General features: G+C 36.1%; 3 protein-coding genes and 1 pseudogene across 6 annotated transcripts; 1 reads left to right on the plus strand and 3 right to left on the minus strand.

Moving 5' to 3' along the window:
* Nucleotides 1-405: 405 nt before the first annotated feature.
* On the minus strand, nt 406-3,894 carry LOC103341984 (vacuolar cation/proton exchanger 3-like). Of its 2 annotated transcripts, none has more exons than XM_089044069.1 (11): nt 2,861-3,885; nt 2,675-2,742; nt 2,568-2,596; nt 2,274-2,470; nt 1,942-2,151; nt 1,442-1,576; nt 1,244-1,360; nt 1,070-1,123; nt 833-949; nt 623-713; nt 406-521 (listed from the first exon to the last, which is right to left on the minus strand). In XM_089044069.1, exons 1-11 carry the CDS (start codon nt 3,116-3,118, stop codon nt 502-504), a joined length of 1,296 nt encoding a protein of 431 aa, XP_088900195.1. In that variant the 5' UTR covers nt 3,119-3,885; the 3' UTR covers nt 406-501. The 2 variants fall into 2 exon arrangements, with proteins under 2 accessions (XP_088900195.1, XP_088900196.1); XM_089044070.1 differs by having other exon boundaries at nt 419-521; nt 619-713; nt 2,861-3,894.
* A 623-nt stretch (nt 3,895-4,517) lies between these two features.
* Nucleotides 4,518-6,918, minus strand: LOC103341973 (S-adenosyl-L-methionine-dependent methyltransferases superfamily protein). 2 transcript variants are annotated; one of them, XM_089044771.1, is made up of 7 exons: nt 6,756-6,918; nt 6,604-6,665; nt 5,934-6,067; nt 5,369-5,514; nt 5,177-5,248; nt 4,952-5,059; nt 4,518-4,871 (listed from the first exon to the last, which is right to left on the minus strand). In XM_089044771.1, exons 1-7 carry the CDS (start codon nt 6,814-6,816, stop codon nt 4,681-4,683), a joined length of 774 nt encoding a protein of 257 aa, XP_088900897.1. In that variant the 5' UTR covers nt 6,817-6,918; the 3' UTR covers nt 4,518-4,680. The 2 variants fall into 2 exon arrangements, with proteins under 2 accessions (XP_088900897.1, XP_008243749.3); XM_008245527.3 differs by having other exon boundaries at nt 6,753-6,912.
* A 224-nt stretch (nt 6,919-7,142) lies between these two features.
* LOC103341963 (GDSL esterase/lipase WDL1-like) lies at nt 7,143-10,155 on the plus strand (annotated as a pseudogene). Its single transcript, XR_016123695.1, has 6 exons — nt 7,143-7,460; nt 8,843-8,920; nt 9,038-9,178; nt 9,310-9,386; nt 9,492-9,642; nt 9,761-10,155. The product of XR_016123695.1 is annotated as a GDSL esterase/lipase WDL1-like (transcript).
* Nucleotides 10,156-10,224: 69 nt separating this feature from the next.
* On the minus strand, nt 10,225-14,696 carry LOC103341954 (LMBR1-like membrane protein). The gene is made up of 14 exons (XM_008245504.2): nt 13,929-14,696; nt 13,735-13,820; nt 13,452-13,564; nt 13,243-13,353; nt 12,860-12,958; nt 12,647-12,769; nt 12,280-12,342; nt 12,129-12,193; nt 11,524-11,633; nt 11,320-11,434; nt 11,144-11,209; nt 10,907-11,017; nt 10,755-10,821; nt 10,225-10,658 (listed from the first exon to the last, which is right to left on the minus strand). Exons 1-14 carry the CDS (start codon nt 14,276-14,278, stop codon nt 10,611-10,613), a joined length of 1,527 nt encoding a protein of 508 aa, XP_008243726.1. The 5' UTR covers nt 14,279-14,696; the 3' UTR covers nt 10,225-10,610.
* Nucleotides 14,697-19,550: the final 4,854 nt, after the last annotated feature.

Consider the following 19,550-nt stretch of genomic DNA (forward strand, 5'->3'; position numbering starts at 1 on the left):
GTTAATATTTTCCAACGCATTTTTCTCTTGCTATTAACATTTTCCTCAACATTTTTGAATATTTCAAACAAAGAAAAAGAAAAAGCTTGGCAAAAAAAAAGAAAAAAAGAGGAAATGTGGTGCAAATAATTAAACATGCAAAACGACGCCGTGGCCGGAACAGAAAAGAGAAAATATCATAAGGCGCGCTCGAGTCGAAGCGCAGCTGAAGATGGCTGTTGTTATGTTGGTTAACTACCATAAACCTCTGGCTATAACTGTCCAATCCCAATCGCAATGCAAAGGTAACTACCATATGGCTATAACTGTCAATCCCAATTGCAATGCAAAGGTAACTACCATAAACCTCTGGCATAACTGTCCAATCCCAATCGCAATGAAAGGTAACCATAAACCTCTGGCTAAACAGGACCACAAATCATAGAGCACAGAAGAGATAACTTATTACCTGCCCACTATTTTAAGCTCTGAAAACTGCTTTCATAGTTGGTGATTTTATCCTCAAGTTGATGCTGTTTGGTCTGTGAGAAATAAATTATGACTTAATATACATGTATGTATGTGGAGAACTATGGAAACTGACAAGGGTTTGGTGGTGTTTGCAGCGTTTCTGAGTACTCACCAACCGGCGTTTCGAATACAAAGAAGCAGATTCCAATAACAATGTAGCAGAAAATAAGAACCAACCCTTTCACATAATGGGATGTGCCATCCTATAAAAATCAAACATTACAAGACTTGAAATAATATAACTCAATGATCAAGAAAAAACAGGACAGCTAGCAAGTTTCTAATAGGAAGTTATGTTCTGTATGATTGATGAGAATGTTACCTGTAAAGCAAAGGCTGTGGTGATCACTGCTAGAGCAAGAGACACTGTTTCAATGACATTGAAGTTAAGATCCACGTTGATGCCCATTATCCAAGCAACAACGACGCAGCACGGGACCTGAGTCGTCACACAATTAGAAAAATTGTTCATGTTAATGCACGGATTTTTCATTATAATTCAATTTGGAAAGAGAACTGCAAGGCCTGCAGTAATTCAGCTTTGATAATCGATACGAACCACGAACATGGCGACCTGAGTTGCAGACCCCAAAGAGACTCCTAATGATATGTCCTGCATTTGTGCAAAACAGAAAATATAAAGTTGGTTATAAGTTCCCAAATGAAAGGAACTGGATTTTCCAATTTGCCATTAGTTTTGAATGAGAAAAGGCCACTATTTATCATTTCTCACCAACTTGTTCTTGAAAGCAAAAATGATTGATCCTGCATGCTCAGCTGCATTTCCAAGAATTGGTACCAAGATGAGGCTGAGGAAGCTGAAAGACAAACCCCAAGATTTTGATGCATCCTAATACAATTAGGAATTTCAGTGAATTGCTTTCTGTTTAGAAAATTAACAATCCACTCAAGAACATAGTGTACTAATTACCTCAATTGTGCCCACAACATACTCAGACAACAAAGCTGTGATGGCAGTGACAGCAAACAGCCAAGCAAATCCACTGCAGAAACCTATCTCAGCCACTTCTTCTTCAACATCTTCATCACCATCAACTTCTGATACCTGACCAGTTGCATTATTATAGTTCCTTAGCTGAGCTCTAGTATTTATTTGCTTGTTTTTTGGGAATGGAAGCACAGAAAAGTCAAGCTAATGCATATATCAATCAATTGCTTTAAAAAAAACTCTCTTTATTTTTGGGGTGCTTCAATCTCATGGACAGGTTAGAAATGAAGACTTGCATGATAGTTGAGCACATGTCTGCATATTTGTTTTCTTACTTCTCTTACTGCATATATAACTAGATGAATGCTTTTCTTGTATGACCTACTTGTATTGCAGAACATTGTTCCCAATGCACTACTGAAAGAAAGTTTGGAAGCATGAAAATGAAATTAACATTGCAGCCAAAACCTTAGGATAATTACTTGCTGCAATTCGAAAAATCCGCGGTGAGTCCACAACTGGAAGAACATGAATGCAATATAAGAAAGTAGCATTAGGATACTAATGGCCCTTGAGAATTGGAGTGTTTGGTCTTTTGTTGCAGCAGAGTCCCCAGCATATTGAAGCAGCATTGGGAGCGTGTGGCAGAATGTTCCTAGAAGTAGAAGGAGAGAGTTCACATTGGCCTGTCTCTGATGAAACAATGGCCATATAAATTAAGGTATGAAGAAACATAGTTTAGATGATTAAAAGGGAAGTTAACATATGAAATTATATAATGCAAATTGAGCTTGGGTTAAGATTAGGGCCTTACTCTTTCAAATTTTTGCTCCCTTCTGAGGTTAGCAAGACCACCACAGAAAAGGGAGGTTCCAAGGACCAAAAGAAGGTTAGAAAGAACTGAACCCAAGAGAGAATACTTGAGCAAGGCTACTTTTCCTTGACTTAGAGCAGATATTGCTATAATCAGCTCTGTGGCATTACCAAATGTTGCATTTAGGAGCCCTCCCACTGCACAAACCAGATAAAAAGTGACCCTTCAGTCCCATTCTGAAGCAACATTTAAGTAATTGAAAATATTCTAACAAGTAAACTGAAAACAATTTACCTGTTGGACCAGTGTAGTATGATATTTGTCTGCAATTTTAAATACAAATGATTAATGTAAGCAGCATTTGAAGAAAGGCTAATTGATTGTGTTTTTGTGTGCCTTACTCTGTGAGAAAACTGATGCGCTCAGCAAGTAAGGTTAATGCAAGTAAGCTCAGAGTGAAAATCCAGGGCTGTCAAAGGAAAAATAAAGAAAAGGGTTACAAGGATCAGTCATCTAAATTCTGATTTTTTATTTTATTTTCCATTGTATACAATATTTCTTATTAAAATATGAAAGCAAGCACTTACCTTTCCAAAGCCATAGTACACAGCAAAAATGGACAGAGGAATGGTGGGAAGGAGAACCGAAAGCTTGGTCCCCAGAAGAACAACCTGAAGATTAACAAGCAACTCCCTGAGATGTCCATTTTGAACACTGTTTGGCAGCGTAGGATCCGACTTCTTGCGCAATGCAGAAGCCGACAATTGTCTAGCGGTCCTGCCATGTTGCACTTCCTCGTCACTGCTTGTGCCATTTTCCAAGAGGCATTCTTGGTGGGAAGCCATAGTCGGTATCACAGCAAAAATGACTTTTTTTGTTCAGCTACTTTTGTTCACAGAAACAGCTTTGGCCCTTGGCATTAACTTGTCTTCGATTGTAATTTGTATATATGGAATTTATCTCTGTGGGGTTTGGTAAAATCTCAGCTTGGTAAGATGATAAAACCAAACGCAAAGGGTTACTATAATTTGGCAAATATACCCAATGAAGCATAAACCAATTAAGCTAATTGCAATCAATTTAAATTAATTAAGCTAATTTCCTGGTAACCACAATCAATTAAGGGTCAAATTAACTAAAGTATATATTGTGATAACCAAATTAAATCAAAACCCTATCTCAAATAATTCATTCAATTTGGGTATTATTTGACCTAATTGAGAATTAATCAACCTGATTGAGAGTTACTCAATTTAATTGGGGATTACCCAATTAAATTGAACGTTACCTAATTGGGTTGAGAATTGATTTTACACCAAAAACACATCTCCGTACCTTAGCTAGTGTTTTTCTTACAAACTCTTAAATTAATTTAGGCATCGGAGGGCTTTTGGCCAACACCCCGAGTGTGGTCCTCTTATTGGTTCTATTTTGCAAGGAGAAAGAGGCGACGAAGAAGAAAAGGAAATCTTTCCAATCAAATATTCTCGTGGAGAAATTTGCTCATACATATATCTTAAGTAGAAGTCTTGCCACCCACCAAGCTCAAACTGGGTTTGATGAGGAAATGCCAAACAGGTAGTGTCCTTTGAATTACAATTCATCTGAGCAATGAAAGCAGGGCCGGTACTGCCATGCATGGTAGCCAGATGTGGACACGATTTACCAGGCACAGAGAGAAAAAGTCCATATTTCCATTTCAGAGAATCAAAGAAGAACTTGAAGTTGAAACTGACAAGGAAAGGCTACAAGAACAACCGACAGACCAAGCTACCAAGTACCAACGCACGCCATTGGTTTAATGTGGAGGTGTTTCATGTGCCATGCATCTGATTGAAATTGTTGCCTTTGTGTGTGACATATCATGTAAATAAACACGTAAATTTCTTAAATATTCCTAAACAAACAAAAGTATTTGTTTTTTTTTTTTTATCAATTAGAAGAAAAAAATTAAACTTTTTTTATTTAAAAAAAAACACATGTTAATCCACTGACCTTCTGCCACCGCCACCGCCGTCTCCCGTATGTTTTAGGCAATTTTGATAGTTGTTTCAGATTCCCATTCTAACTTGGCAATGGCCTCCACCATAATCTCTATGCTTTTGGGTTGATTACTTGATTTGTTGGTGATAATTTGGTGGATTAAGATTAACTAATTTTGGGTGCTTTTGCTAGAATATCGTTTCATAGAGATTATTATCCATCCATCCATCCATCTATTAGTAATTTAGTAAGAGATGGATATTCTTGGAAAACCTTTCATGCTCCCTTCCCGCTCATTCATTCAGATTAACAAAAACCATTTTTAAACAACCTTCGCTTACAAAATCAAAAAAAAAAAAAAACGAAAGATTCAACTGCAGATAAATCAATTATTGAATGGCTACTTCTCGACCAAATGTAGCTTCTATATATTCTCTATTTGGTCGCCATTGGTAGTTGTTTCTCTTGGTTTGATGCAATATACACGAGATCCCAGATGCTTTACTTCAAGACCAGCATCTTCGCAACCAGAGAAGAAGAGTGATTCATCCTCTTTTCCAATTCTGCGTCTCCAACTCATTAGAAATGCAGGCCGGGGCAAACTGAATGATTGTCCTGTGAGCAAGAGGTAAATATAAATGAGCAGAGTTTTAACATCTACTACATGAATTCAGACAAATTTGCCAGCATATTACCGCAACTCTGCTCGTCCTTTGCTTGAGGCCAAGCTTTAGTATCCTTCGGCTTGTAAGATTTGAGAAGGAACAAAAGGGTTTTTATCAAATTTGCATACTGCTTCACATCTGCACGCATTCAAGGAAAAAAAGGATAGTTAGCAACTTAGCACACTGTTTTTATGTGCAGCTCCAAGGACAACGTTTAGAAGAAGTATATTTGAAACACGTTGGTGAGAAACTTACACAACAATATATCACTAGCAATAATCAGGTCCCAGTCTGGTTCAGCAGTAGGGAAAGTGTCACCCCACGTATCTGAAAAATTAGTATCCACGGCATGAATTTAACAAAATCCCAGCAAATCCTTTAAACCTAAACCAATTACAAGTCCACTAAACATATGTAGAGTATAACATGAAATGAAAGATGACATACGCTTTATATGAGGAAGGACAGGTGTAATTCCATTTACCCTGCAGTTATGAGCTATATTTTCTTCAATTTCCTGATCATTATAGTCTGATGTAGTGATGTCAAGATTAAGCAATCTTCGAAGAAAAATGGCCAAAGCACCAGTGCCACTGCCAATCAGTAGACAAATCAACATCATCAGGGCAACTATCAATATCAATCAGACTCAAAATTTATATCAAACATATGTCTGGTATAAGATGAAATGAAGGACATTGGAAAAGCATAAACTAAAAATTAACTCCAATTCCACAAATGTTTTCCTGAGAAGTTATTCAAACTACACAGTACGGATGCCAGGCGTTTGCATCTTACCAACTCCAGGAGAAAAACAAATTCTAGATAGTAGAATGGGGTTCAGCTTTAGAACAACATAAGCAAGGTTTTGCCCCATGTGAAAAAAAAAGTATCCATGTGATGCAATCACTACTCAGGATCCCCAATCACTAGAAGTGGGACAAACAAGAAAAAGAAAAGCATTCAAGTATTCTTGTGATGCAGAGATGGATGTGGCACAGTTTAGAAATACCTGCCCAGTTCAAGACAATGCCGTCCTTCAATCGACGGCCTGCGTTCAACTAACCATTCTGCAAATGCAAATGTCCCAGGCCAGAGTAAATTGGCATTCAGCTGATGAAACGAAAATTCTCGGATGACCAACTCCTGAAACAAACCAAGTTACATAAATTGGTTTAAAGAACTTCAAACAATATAGTACCAAACTCTACAAAGAAGCAATCAAGAACCAGGCCCAAAAAAAATAACCTCTTGGGATGTTCAATGAAAGGCCAAAACAACTCTAGTAAAAAGCAGCTACTGCTCTCTGAAGTGAGTGCACCTAATTATCCGATTGTATGGAATTGAACTAATACATGCTTTTTGATTTATCCATTGATATATGCTATCAAAACCATTTGCTTATCACCATCCACAGAACTTTAATATGAAAACTTGGAAATTCAAACATTCAAGCTCAGAAACAGAAAAAAACTGATTTCAAATAGGGAAATAACATAAAAGAAGAAATGTGACAAAACAAACTGGAAAGAACAAGTGTGAATAAATAAATAAATAAATATATATATATATATATATATATAAACGACCACAGTAACAAATTAACAAGAGATTAACAGTTAGAACAAGTGAGAGACAAATTTACGTTTCTGGGTATTGACCAAATAAAGGAATAGACTTACCATCCCCGGAAACTTATGCCTCCTCTCGACGTAGCTTTGCTGGCTCTCTGTGTCTTCCTCACCTGCAAATAAGGCCAAGCCAAATCAGTATATTTTCGCCATATCAGCTAAAATTGGGAGCTCCTTGGAGAGAGAGAGAGAGATAAAACCACTGGAAGTGTCATCCTCGTCATCATGGAAAAGTGAAGATGGGGAAAAGAGAGCTATGTCCATCGTCTTCTTCTTGCTCAGAAACAGAAGCTAGGAGGTGGCAAACCTACTCGGGAGATCGGGGGAGAAAAAAAAAGTTTTGAAAATGAAACTTCTGCCCCAAAAAATAGTACAATATCAGAACCAACCCCAGTATTTTGAATATTTTCCTTTTCTTCTTGTAATTTCAGGAAAGTATTGGTAAGTCCCCACTAGTTTTAAAAAATTATCCTAATGACCCAACTGTGTTTGAATTGGAATCTTTTCTCTTCGTTTAATTCTTGTCATTAGCAATGAAGTTACAAGAAAATTACAATGAAATTACCGAGTTGACCAAAGTGGCAAAAGAGTGTTTGATATGTTTTGTGGTTTTCTTTGTAAATTCATTAGAACCACACTTACCTCGTCGACCATGACGTGGTCTATATATAAGTTTGTGCTCGTCGTCATTGGGGATTGCATCAAATAAACAAAGAATCCAGGTGAGAGACAAATACCTAAGCTTTATCCTCCAAACTGTGTTTTCCAGAGAGAGAGAGAGAGAGAGAGAGAGAGAGATGGTGGGGCCATTAAGACCGCAGTTTGTGCTGTTTGGTTCGTCCATCGTCCAGTTCAGTTGCAGCAATGGAGGCTGGGGTGCCATTCTTGCTGACTTGTATTCTCGTAAGGTACTTACTTCACTTAATCTAATTAATTTTCCTAATTAATTTCCTAAACCTGGTTTTCAGCTTCTATATCTATTGATTGGGGTTTATGATGATCAACATATATGGTTTTTTTAAAATTAATTTACAAGAAAGGAGCAAACCAACAAATTAATCTCTCTTTTTTTTTCTTTTTCTATTTAAGTTGTTAACTTGGTACATACGTGGGCAAGTAGCTTAGTGGTGGGGTCCACGTTTCTTAATCTCTCAAGCGCATCTCTCTACTTTATTCATGCATTGCATGCTCGCTTTTGATATCCTTACATGCATGATCATTGATCTTGTTAACTCCGTTCATATATTTGACTTGGTTCACACTCACACACTCATCGATGAACCAGAATGCTTTCTTTTTCATGCTTAATTTGCAGCCACAGAAAATAAAATAATTCATTGTTGCTGTGCTCATTACGCTGCTACAGTGAAACTCATAATTAATCAATTAATTAATACGTCAGGCAATTTATATATATATATATATATATTTATTTTATTTTTAGGAGCTTGTTCTTCTGATTTTTTTTTTTTTTTTTTTTTGAAAAAAGGCAATATATTGGACCACTAGGTCCACCACTTGGAGAAATTATAAAATATTACGGATAGGTCTACCACTTGGAGAAGTTATAAAATATTACGGATATACCGCGTCCTCATGTGATACTTCCATTCAAATATTGTCATGTGTCTATTTTAAAATAAAAATTAAACTTTTTTACAGCTGGATTTATTTCTTAATTTTTATAAAATTGAAAAACTTAAGAAAAAAAAAAAAAAAAAAGATATATAAAATGGACATAAATATAAGTCCAGCTGTAAACAAATATTTAATTTCTGTTTTAAAATAGACACATGTCAATATTTAAATTAAATAGGAGTATCATATGTGGTATATCCGTACTATTCTATAATTTCTCCACCACTTGGGCAATTCTGATAAACGAAGAAATCATATACTTTTGTTTTCTGCTTTAACTGCTACTGAATAATAAACAAAGAAAAGATTCCATGATGATCAAAAGTCATGGCGTTATCTGTGAGGTTTTTTAATTTCCTGGGTTTCCTTCTGATGAGTCACAGTCAAATCGTCTCTTTCTTTGAAAAATACACATAAACTTTTCTCATTGATTTAAACCAATGATCAGATAAATGTTTTTCACTGCATATTCAAACAGTCAAATTAATGACTCAACTCATTTTCAAGGGTGCTTTTCCTTTTGCCCGGGCCCCCCTCTTTTACATAACCTGGAAGCCTTACATGTGTTTATCTACTAAACTTTCATCATGTCAAACTGTATATTAAGTTCCTTGTTAATGGCATCACTGATCTTATAAAATTTCGGGGATAGGCGGACGTAGTGCTGCGAGGATATGCTGGCTGGAACTCGAGGCGTGCTCTTCAGGTTCTAGAGCAAGTTTTTCCCAAGGTATTGTACATTTATAGTGAATTCAGACTCGGACATTGTGCATTAACTGAAATCCTAGGCACCAAACATGGCCGTAGTTTGATGCTGATGTTGTGTAATTATATTTGACATGTATAGGATGCAGCAATTCAGCCATCTCTGGTAATAGTTTATTTTGGTGGCAATGATTCAATGCTGCCTCATTCATCAGGCTTAGGCCCTCATGTACCGCTTCCTGAATATGTAGAAAACATGAGGAAGATTGGTAAATATTTAAAGGTAAAAATAATCTCTCATCATCTCAGCTTATTTATATATACATATATGCAGATGGATGAAATTTATATGAACAACTTGTTTTGTGTGCAATGCATATTATTCTAACAGTGACAGATACATTTGGTTGGCAGAGCCTTTCAGAAAAAATTCGCATTATCTTTCTCACTGCTCCTCCTGTCAATGAGGAACAAATTCTTGAAAATTTAAGGTGCTTATATGGTGATGATTTGTGATTCTTTCTTCATTTCCTTTTGCTGAGTTCTCAGGAGCTTTTCTCTTTTCTGTTCCTTCCTTTTTTTTAAACCAAAATCAGAGACATAATTCCCGAGCGGAATCGAACAAATGAGTCCTGCAAAATCTACTCAGATGCTTGTTTAGAGGTCTGCCGAGAGTTAGATGTCAAGGCTGTTGATCTGTGGACTTCAATTCAGAGGAGAAAAGACTGGTCAACTGCTTTGCTTTACGTACGTGCAGTTTCATATTTTAGTTTATGCTTCCAATTAATTACATCTATTTTCTATAAACTCAGCTTGATCAAAGATTAAATCCTTCGCTTAACCAATTGGATCGACCATCGTCCAGGGATGGAATCCATTTTTCAGCTGCGGGGAGCAAGATTGTGGTGGAGGAGATACTGAAGGTCCTCAGAGAAGCAGACTGGGAACCCAGCCTTCACTGGAAGTCATTGCCAACAGAATTTGCAGAGAGTTCGCCTTATGACCCTCCCTGTGGTGATGGAACAACTTTGAACATTGCTGATCACAGCGTTGCTCAAGCACTAATCCACTGGGGACTTAGCGACAATTAAGATATAATTATGCATGTTAGTTAATGGCCATAAACCATTTAATAACCTCTCCCCTCAGAGAAAAGAGTTCAACTCTCGCTCTTCCAAGCCCTCGGCATTTCCTTTGTACCAAAAGACTCTTGTCAGAATTACAAATGCCATTCTACATCCTGAGAAGAGTTTTGGCAAATGATTATCTTCGAAACCCTAGTTTACTTCTGGAGAACATGATGTAGCAGTAGGTACATGTCCACAAATGTGAAACTAAATATGGCTGCTCATACAATAATTTGATCCGAATGGTTATGTTACATCAAGGGTAGTTCTAGACATCCAGTTTCCCAGTGTGCAAAGGATTAACACGATTACAAGCCCAAACCAATTTTATAACACAAAAGGTCAAATGAAGGAATTAATACATACAAAGGGGGAAATACAAGCAGAAAAACAAACAGCGGTGCCACTCCCCCTCCACTAAAACCCGATGCAAACTCGGATGACATCTCTGCCTACTCAACCGAAACCTTTCAATATATATCAAAACTAGGCCATGCACATCCAAGAAAACCACTCCGAAAAGAGATGATAAAACTGAGAACCCCAAAAGCTCCAGGTGGGTGCACGCTGTTCTAGACAAAACATGAATTACGAGGAAAGTTGGAACCTGCCACTTGGTTTTTTTCTTCTCCATCCCTGAAATTTTGAACACAAACAAAAACCGCATTACTTTAAGAAGCACGTAGAAGAAGACAAATAAACCGAACAAGAATATATGGTTTGTAGACGTACAAAGGCAGCATAGTACACGAAGGTCAAACCCGCCAGGACAATAAATGCAATTTGAAACACATTGTACCTGTAATGCAACACCAAAATGTATAGGCAAATCAGTAAACGTACATGTCTAATCAGAATGAATCAGTGCAAAGAAAAGAACTCACTTGTACAAATATCTTATTCCACGAAGAGATTGCAATGTGTGACCAAATATTTCCTGGGCTGCAGTTGCTTGAGCATAGTATGCAAATGCTGTGGAGCAGAACTGAATCACACTGAAACAAAGGAATTCAACATTAGTTACAGTTGCAATCTCAAAAAATCTTCAGAAAGGGAACCATGACCGTGCACAGACTTCATCTAGCATGTAATAAGAAGCACAAAGGATAAAAGATACTAACCTGATGGAGCAAAGGAGAATAAGTCCCACGTTAAATAAAAATGAATTCATAAGAGTCGCTCCCCACCTGAAACAAGTAAATTACATTTATGATCAACCAAAGCTCTTAGGGGCAAAAATTTAAAGGTCTCTACAAGCATTATTGAATAAATAAGGCTAACATGGAAAAATCATTACTTCATTGGATGAATAGTAATGAAAACTAATTTCATCCCAAGCATCATGGCCCCAGCAATGACTGCAAGGAGGAGGTAAAAGCAGAAGAACGCAAATGCAACAGTTCCCAAAAGACCTGGTGGAAAATAATAAGCATATCAAAATCGTATCCGTTAAGTAGAATAATAACAACATAGAGGCAAGAGAAATATATTCTGAAAGTACCCCATATATCATCCAGCTTGATGAAAACCTCATTCAAAAAAGGAGAAAGCGGTGGGCTGATCAATAGATAGATGACAATATGAGCAATCCAGGCCACTGAGACAATCAATCTGAAAAACACAGGCAAAAGGTTTTTTATGTCAATAAATCTTGTCAAGATCCTTAGAAAATGACGACACACAAGAAAAAGGAAAACCATGGCAATCCGCATACTACAACATCACCATGAATGATAGCACATCATATCTTTAAAAAATGCATTCTTGATAGAACTGTTACAACATTAGCTATCTATTTACATTGCTACCTACAGTAAGCACCAACAAAAATAGACCATACTGAAATGCATACACCAGAAGGGCAATTACTTCATATTTACCTAAACGCAATCAGATATTTTCACATGCACCATGGCTCTTGAACTGAACTCTATTGATTTCCTATTGGCTGCAAGATTTTGATACTGCTATTGGCTTCATATTTACTTCATATTTGCTTCTTCCTTATCTAAAACTTTACTCTTCCAAATATCCATCCCAGCTCAACTCTCAAGTCAAGAAGCCAAAACTATTTAAAGCAGCATTAAATGGAACAACAGCACTCACCCTAAAATTCCCAACACAAGCTTCGCCAAGTACCCAAGAACAGTCATAGCCCAACTAGTCTCAGCCTGAAGTGAGGCAAGAAGATTAGAAATAAAAGGGAGAAATAGTTTGATATATGGAAAGTGAAGAAGTCACATGTGTCACCCTTTACCTTCTCTCCTTGAGGATAAACCTCTTCTAGAAGTTTTACGTCTTCTTCTAATTGAAGCAACTCCTGCAAGGTTAAGCAAGCATCAACTTTTTTGTAATGAGACAGTTAAGCCATTAGCAAACGTTAAATAACTTTCAATAACAGCACATACAAAGGCAAACATCATATTTCAGAAAATAAATTCAATTTTTCCAAAGGAATTTTCTGACATCCATTGAAGCTTCATAGCTAATGCTTGGAGCACAAAGGATCCAACATAGTACATGCACTCCCTTTCCAATTAGGTTAAATGATGCACGCACCAAAGCAAACATAAAAGCTGGTGCCTAAATGTGACTAAACTTTAGACTTGGAGTGTTAAATATACCTTCTCTACTGCCTTCACATTTTTACGCCATTTTCTACCCTTGGAACCACTTCTTTCTTCTTGATGGAGTGCATCGGCTGCTTTTTTCAATTCTTTTGCTTTCTTACCCAGTTCAGTGGCTTCCTAAAGTGTACAAGAGAAACCAAACATAAGAAATCACAACAATATTCATCATTTAAACTTATACACACATGATAGACAAAAAAGTAGTACCTTGATATACTGTGACCGGGTAATAACAGCCTTTGGACGCCGGATGAATGAAAATATGAGTCCCAGAGGGAGACAGGCAATGCCAACACCACCAAATATCTGGATGATACAGGAGGGTAATTTTTTAACTATAGAAAAATAAGATGCTGAAATACAATGTCTATATATATATATATATATATATATATATATATTTACTATACACAGACATACATACATACATACATGTATGTACATACATAATCTTGCCATAAAAAAAAAAACAAAGGCAGTCTAATCAACTCCTGAGAAGCATTTTCTTGAAATTGACTAGGGACCCCCAGTTATCACAGGCAGATTCGATAACAACATAAATATGTCAAGATTTCCAAGAATGAACTTACAGTGAAAAGCACAGAACCAACAATGGTAGCAAGAGCAACGACATATTCTGGAAAGGTAGTACGCATTGTCCATGTTTTCTCTGACGAATCACTGGCAGAATATGCAGAGCACTGTAGGGACAATAGAAGCCAGAGACAAAGAAAGCACCAAAATGAGCAAGAGGATGGATACTTGTAGTATAAGAAAATTCCAACGAACAAGGTCAAACCTGATGTGAGCCACTTATACATTCTTGACTGCTAGAAAAGCTCCATGAACTAGGAAAGGAAGTTGTGGAAGAAGAGAGATGCCTAACAGTAAAGTCCACCTTCCCAACTAGCCCTGATATACAATCAAAGAGTAAACCAATGATACACAATCCATAGTGTTCTAACAAAACATGTTCCACAAAGAATAAAAAAATAACCAAACACTCATAAAGCCATAAACAGAAAAATCTTTCAGTGCAATCAAAGTGGTTCCTGTGAAAATCACCAGTGAAGACAACTAACCGTATAAGATGCCAAGCACGAGCGCGCAGACAATGGCCGTCACCACCACCCACAACAACGCGCTTCTAATCCGTTTTCCAACACTCCTGAACACAAAAACGCACACCCAATTTTTACAAATCAACAATGGCAGGCTGAATAAACACAAACCTCATATGTACATAGATTCAATCAAAAACCCTAGAAGTACCTACTTGTCCTGGTCTCCTTCGTAGTAGAACATAGCGAAGGGGATGATGAAGAACACAAGCACGGCGTCAAGGATATAGATGGCGAGCCACATATCCTTCATTGGCAGAGTGAGATTACACGCTCCATTGTATATCGCGTGGCGACAGGCCTGACGGTTCGCCACGTCGGCCGGCAACATCAGTATGGAAATCGCGGCGACGGAGAGCCCCAAAACGACGACGAATTTGGGGAAGTAGGCCTGGTTCTTGTCGTCGGGGTGCTGGTAATTGACGAGCAGGTAGACATTGAAGACGAAGACGATGACGCAGAGGATAATGGCGACGATGACGAGCGCGAGGTTGAAATCGCCCATCGCGTCCTCAGCTCTCGATTCGAATCAAATCGAATCGGAGAGATCAAAAGGGGTCTCAGAAATTAGGGTTTGCGATTTGAACGCGCGTTCGCGTGTGGCAGTAGATCTGTGCTGTTTTCGAACAAATGCAGGCGACTTAAGCCGTTGAGGGAGAGAAAGGGGAAAGGGGAGGCTTGGTTCCGGTGAGGTGGTTTGTTGGGAAGGGAGAGTAGGTCCGTTTTGATGTTTGAGTTTGAAATTACATTTCTGTCCTTGTAGAGTTCGTTATTTGCGCTTCGAATAAGGGCGGCAAGGGAGGAGGGTTTGGGGGTTTAAATGTAAAATGAAGAGCTTGTCTGTGACAAACATCAAACAGGCTGTCAAACTTGAGGCGAGGCCAGTTCGAGACATGTAAGAATCGCTCGTAAGCTCCGCGGCGAAGAAAGCGCGTGACTTCCCTCAATGCAAGAATGTTAAACTAAAAAAGTGGGACCGTCTTTAATTTATTTTTAATCTCTTCTCTTTTTTGTTTTAAATGAAAAAGATAAATTACAAAAACAATCCTTAGGATCTCAATATTTCAAATATTAAAGTTAAGAATAATACTAGTCTTACCACATTTTTTATACCACATGATATGGCAATTTATATGTACATACCATATCATGTAAAATATTAGTTTTTGTTTTTCTAATTTTATTTATTAAAATACACTTCATTCATTTAATTGATATGACATATGATATGAACATGCCATATCATGTTATATAAAAATGTGGAATAATAATGTGGTAAGTGTAGCATTACTCTATTAAAATTAATTTTAATAGCCACATTATAAGAAAATTTTGATAATCAAACACAAGATTGAGCGTAATTATCTTACTAACCCTTTGGCACATGCTCACGCATATGTTAATTGATTTTTTAATTTTATTTTAGAAGTTTAAAAAAATAATGGATAGTTGTGTCTCATAAAAATAAGACTCATTATCTAATTTTGTTTTATGACCATATATATATATATATATATATATATATATATAATAATAGGACACCCTTACCCACTCGGATTGTATTTCACTAATTCTATTTTGTAGATACACATTCAAAGATCATCTCTACAAAAAATCATTTGAATTATCATTTGACCATTCAATTGAGTTATTGAAAATTTTAGTACTTTCTTGAAGCACCGTGTTCATTGATTTTGTAGGACCCAATTAGATGTCAAACGGTTTCATTTGTCTAATTTTTTGTAAGGATGATCTATGAATGAAGACCTAAAAAATAGATGGTTTGGATCATTAAAAAAAATTGTAGGGTACTAAAGGGCGTTCAAATAAAATTATTTGAGGATCCCTCAATAGAAGGGGACTGTATATATATATATCTATATCTAATTTTGTTTTTAATTTTAATTATTTTTTAATATAAAAAGTGTGAATTTATCATATTATCATCATTTAATTAATAATTTCAATTCTCAACGTTTGCATTAACCAATAGTATTTTATCTTATTTTTCATGTTTCACCATCTCTACCTTTTGTTGTATACATAGTGTATCAAGATTATATAAAAGTTTCATTAAAAATAATAATACACATATTTTTCATTTGAATAAATATGCTACAAAATATGATTGTGTTTATATTGGTTCAAAATTTCAATATGATTATTTATCATAAAATTCAAGATTTCTGTGATAGGTAGAATATAATTTTTCATCAAAGAAAGATTACAATAGCTTTAAAACCTTCAATTACTGATATAATTTATGCTTTGTTTTAGTTTTATTGCATTGGGCCACTTCTCAAAATGGAACTTCTCTATTTCCTGCAAAAGCGACAAATTGCTATCATCCCAATTGACAGTTCCAATGCTGATACAGTGTTAATTTGCAATTGAATGTTAATATATGACATATCTCTTGTGCATTTTCAAAACAGCAGGGGATGACTTTGCTTCACCAAACGGACAAAATAATCAACCAATCAGTATAAAAATATGTGAAATCCGGATTCTAAGAAGGCTGTATGACTTGGCTTTTTATTTTATTTTTATACAAGTGATATTTTACGTTAATTTAATTTAAATTACAAGTAGGGGATTCGAACTTAAGTGCATAATGGAGAGCACATCCGCTCTAATTAACTTGGCTAAGCCCATGTATGCTGCTTGGCTTCTTATATTTTGAGACGGGTTCAAATTGTGTACCATCCTTTCTTGCACATGGAGACAACCTTCACCATTTTCATTTTCTCCATCTTCTACTTAGCCTGCTCCTGCCGTTTGATTCAAAAATATTTGAATTAGATGGGAGGAGAGCACTGCATACATTCTCCGAGTACTCGTTTCTTTTTCGTACGATGTTTTCGTATATGGTCTTGAGAATCTAGCTACTTATACCACCTTAACCTATTCTAAACTTACCAAACCGAGCTTAGCTAAAAGTGGTTGACATGGAAGAATTAGTGACATTCTGGAGAGAGTGGACTGTTTCTTTTGATGGTTGATCAATGGGTTAGTGTGATCTGCATAGTTCTAGTTAACATATGTCATAACAACTCCAAAAGAAATTACAATGTGTTTTCATAATAACCAAATGCTGTTGTTGCTCTCTTTCATCTAGGCTTTGAATTCGAAGTTGGATACTTTTTCACGCTTTGAATCCATATGCCGTTTCTTTTTTTCATAACTAAAAAAAGTAAAAATGTGGTTTATAACCAAAGGATGTTTGCTGTCTTCTTTTTCAATTTTAGGCTTTGAAGTTGGGGTCAAAATTAAGATTGGAATATAGTAATTAGTTTTGGTTGTTTAGGTTTTTTTTATGTTCTTATACAAGTGATATTGGGGGAGGAGAGGAGAAAATCGATTCTAGGACCTTAAAAACAAAGTTAAATGCTCTTAATCACTTGAACTATAAATTCATTGCACCAAATTATAGGATCTTTTTTTTTTTAAGGACTATTCCTATTGAGAGGGGCGATAGTACACTAAACTCACACACTACACGAATACAAAAAGCTTCGATGTTATTAGGAGTGGAGCTATTCATTATATGAGACTTTCTATTTTGTTAAGTTTCTGATATGGGACTGTGTGTATTCTTTAATTATCCTCTTCATGTGGGACCACTTTTTAGTGGGCCACACGTGCAACCAATTCCACATTGGTCACCTTATTATTATTATTATTTAAATTTGGGGTTTGTTTGATTTTGATTCAATTTGGAGGTTTTTGTTTGATTTGGGTTTAATTGTACCCAATCAACTGACCCACTCTAATGCCATGTTAAGATTTCAGAGGGACGGACCCTTGATCTACCACTAGTTACATTGATATTGTCCACAACTTAACCACCTATTTAGCAAGTGTGAGGTTTTATACAAAAGACCTCGATGTTATTATGAGTAGAGTCATTCATTATATAAGACTTTTTATTTTGTTAAGTTTCCGATGTGAGACTGTGTGTATTCTTCAACAAACAGGAGCGAAGCTAGGATTTTATATTTAAGGGGGCCAACATGTTAAACACAAAAAGTTTAGTTGTATAATTTTATTTTTTTGGCCTATTGAGTAAACTATTGCGTACAAAAGCATTGAATTGAAATGAGTGGTTTTCTTTCATAAATATAATATGCTTTTACTATTATATTCATATTAAAATAAATTTTTACAAGTATTGATTTGTGGTGAGGGGGCCATAGGCTTAAGTATATCAATTTTTCTTTGCATTTGTTACCACATCCAATATATACATTCAAAAGGGTTAAATAAATTGGAGGGGCCATGGCCATCCCAGGCCATAGTACAGCTCCGCCCCTGTCAATAGAACCTTCTTGGAGGAGCAATTGCTTCAAACCATTACACCAGTGGATCCTTTACATAGTCCTTTTAAGTATACATTTTTAATATAAAGAAAAAAAATGATCAATAATGCATAAGGACAAGTGTTCCATGTGCAACACACAAAGTTCTAGCATGGATTGTCTGCATTATTTTATTGATGACTTATGTCGACTCTCTAAGTTCCTTTTATTAGATTTCTGCTCCATCTAAACATTGCTAAACAAATGAAATTAATTAATGTAGGCTCATTGTTGTGTTATAGGTGTAAATCAATAGAACAATTGCTTGCATTTTGCATAGGACTATACTACAACATTCTGAAATCATTAACTTGTCTATCATTCAAAAAAACATCCACCGTATTGTTATAAACAACAGTACACATTAGACACCAGAAACTAAAGCCCATCAAGTGAGAGGAAAATATACAGGTATAACCTTGCTCTTTGCAAATTGATAAACAACTAGGGATCAATCAAGAATTGGACATCAGAGGTCTCATTATATTCCTGTGACTCCTACAACTAAAACCCTAATATCATGTTAGACAATCATTGCACCCTTTAAAAATCCTAACTGTTATGAAATGAGCGAAATGAACAGAAATATGGCATCGATCCATGACCTCGTTTTCCCAAGTCACCGATAGAGAAGAAATAGATAAGCAATCACCAGACTAGACCTCATATTTTGAGGTTGGTCCGGATTCTGTACCACCCCTTCTTGCAAACGCCGACGACCTTCCATCCGTGTTGTTCGAAGAAAGATCGAAGATCTTTGCTTGTTTCCTTCATTTGTCTACGCAGCTGTCCCATACAAATAAAAAATTGCAAGCCTCGAATTTAAATGGCGTCTTTGTAGCTCTGTTTAATCAAATTAATGCACTTTGCTTATGGCTATATATGTGAATGGTGGAATATGCTTGTGGCTATTTTTAATTCAAATGTTACGTTGCGATCACCACCCATAAAATTAGGAGGTTCAGTTTTGGTGGAAGCTTGTTCAGTGGTTTGCTATTTGGTATTATCAAACTATAGAAGGTTCCAGCCCTTTTCTCTGTTTGGTTTGGAGGCTTCGAGGCGGTCTTATTTTAAGTGTGTTCTATTACTTGAAATTGCTTAACAAACAATTTATGGGGTGTATTCAATTAAGATTTTAATATATTGTAATTACAAGATTAAATGTAATGGATTTCAACAGGATTTGTAATTACGAGATTTTAATATAATGAAATTACATGATTTTATTTATGATTTTAATAGATTGCAATTCACTTAGGATTTTTTTGCTACTTGTGGCATAATCTCATATTTGGTTTGCTTGTAGCTTTTTGGGCAACTGATACTTTCAGATCTGTACTCCTCTTTTATACTTCACCCTCATTTTTTCTCATATTTTTCATTTTTCTCTCTTTCTTCCTCATTTTCGATATTATTTTC

The sequence above is a fragment of the Prunus mume genome, linkage group LG1, assembly GCF_029339155.1.
Source record: "Prunus mume cultivar Tortuosa linkage group LG1, ASM2933915v1, whole genome shotgun sequence".
NCBI classification, from domain to species: domain Eukaryota; kingdom Viridiplantae; phylum Streptophyta; class Magnoliopsida; order Rosales; family Rosaceae; genus Prunus; species Prunus mume.

What these genes read in the sequence shown, in the direction of transcription:
- LOC103341984 (XM_089044070.1), bottom strand. Translation starts at nt 3,118, where the DNA reads ATGGCTTCCCACCAAGAATGCCTCTTGGAAAATGGCACAAGCAGTGAC. An exon ending in TGTACTATGGCTTTGGAAAG is followed by an intron (nt 2,743 to 2,860) that starts GTAAGTGCTTGC and finishes TTCCTTTGACAG; the next exon opens with CCCTGGATTTTCACTCTGAG. An exon ending in ATGTTGTGGGCACAATTGAG is followed by an intron (nt 1,361 to 1,441) that starts GTAATTAGTACA and finishes TAATTGTATTAG; the next exon opens with GATGCATCAAAATCTTGGGG.
- LOC103341973 (XM_008245527.3), bottom strand. Translation starts at nt 6,816, where the DNA reads ATGGACATAGCTCTCTTTTCCCCATCTTCACTTTTCCATGATGACGAG. An exon ending in TGTCCTTCCTCATATAAAGC is followed by an intron (nt 5,249 to 5,368) that starts GTATGTCATCTT and finishes CTAATTTTTCAG; the next exon opens with ATACGTGGGGTGACACTTTC. An exon ending in AAAGGACGAGCAGAGTTGCG is followed by an intron (nt 4,872 to 4,951) that starts GTAATATGCTGG and finishes TCTTGCTCACAG; the next exon opens with GACAATCATTCAGTTTGCCC.
- LOC103341954 (XM_008245504.2), bottom strand. Translation starts at nt 14,278, where the DNA reads ATGGGCGATTTCAACCTCGCGCTCGTCATCGTCGCCATTATCCTCTGC. An exon ending in TTGGTTCTGTGCTTTTCACT is followed by an intron (nt 12,959 to 13,242) that starts GTAAGTTCATTC and finishes TGTATCATCCAG; the next exon opens with ATATTTGGTGGTGTTGGCAT. An exon ending in ATGTGAAGGCAGTAGAGAAG is followed by an intron (nt 12,343 to 12,646) that starts GTATATTTAACA and finishes TTAACCTTGCAG; the next exon opens with GAGTTGCTTCAATTAGAAGA.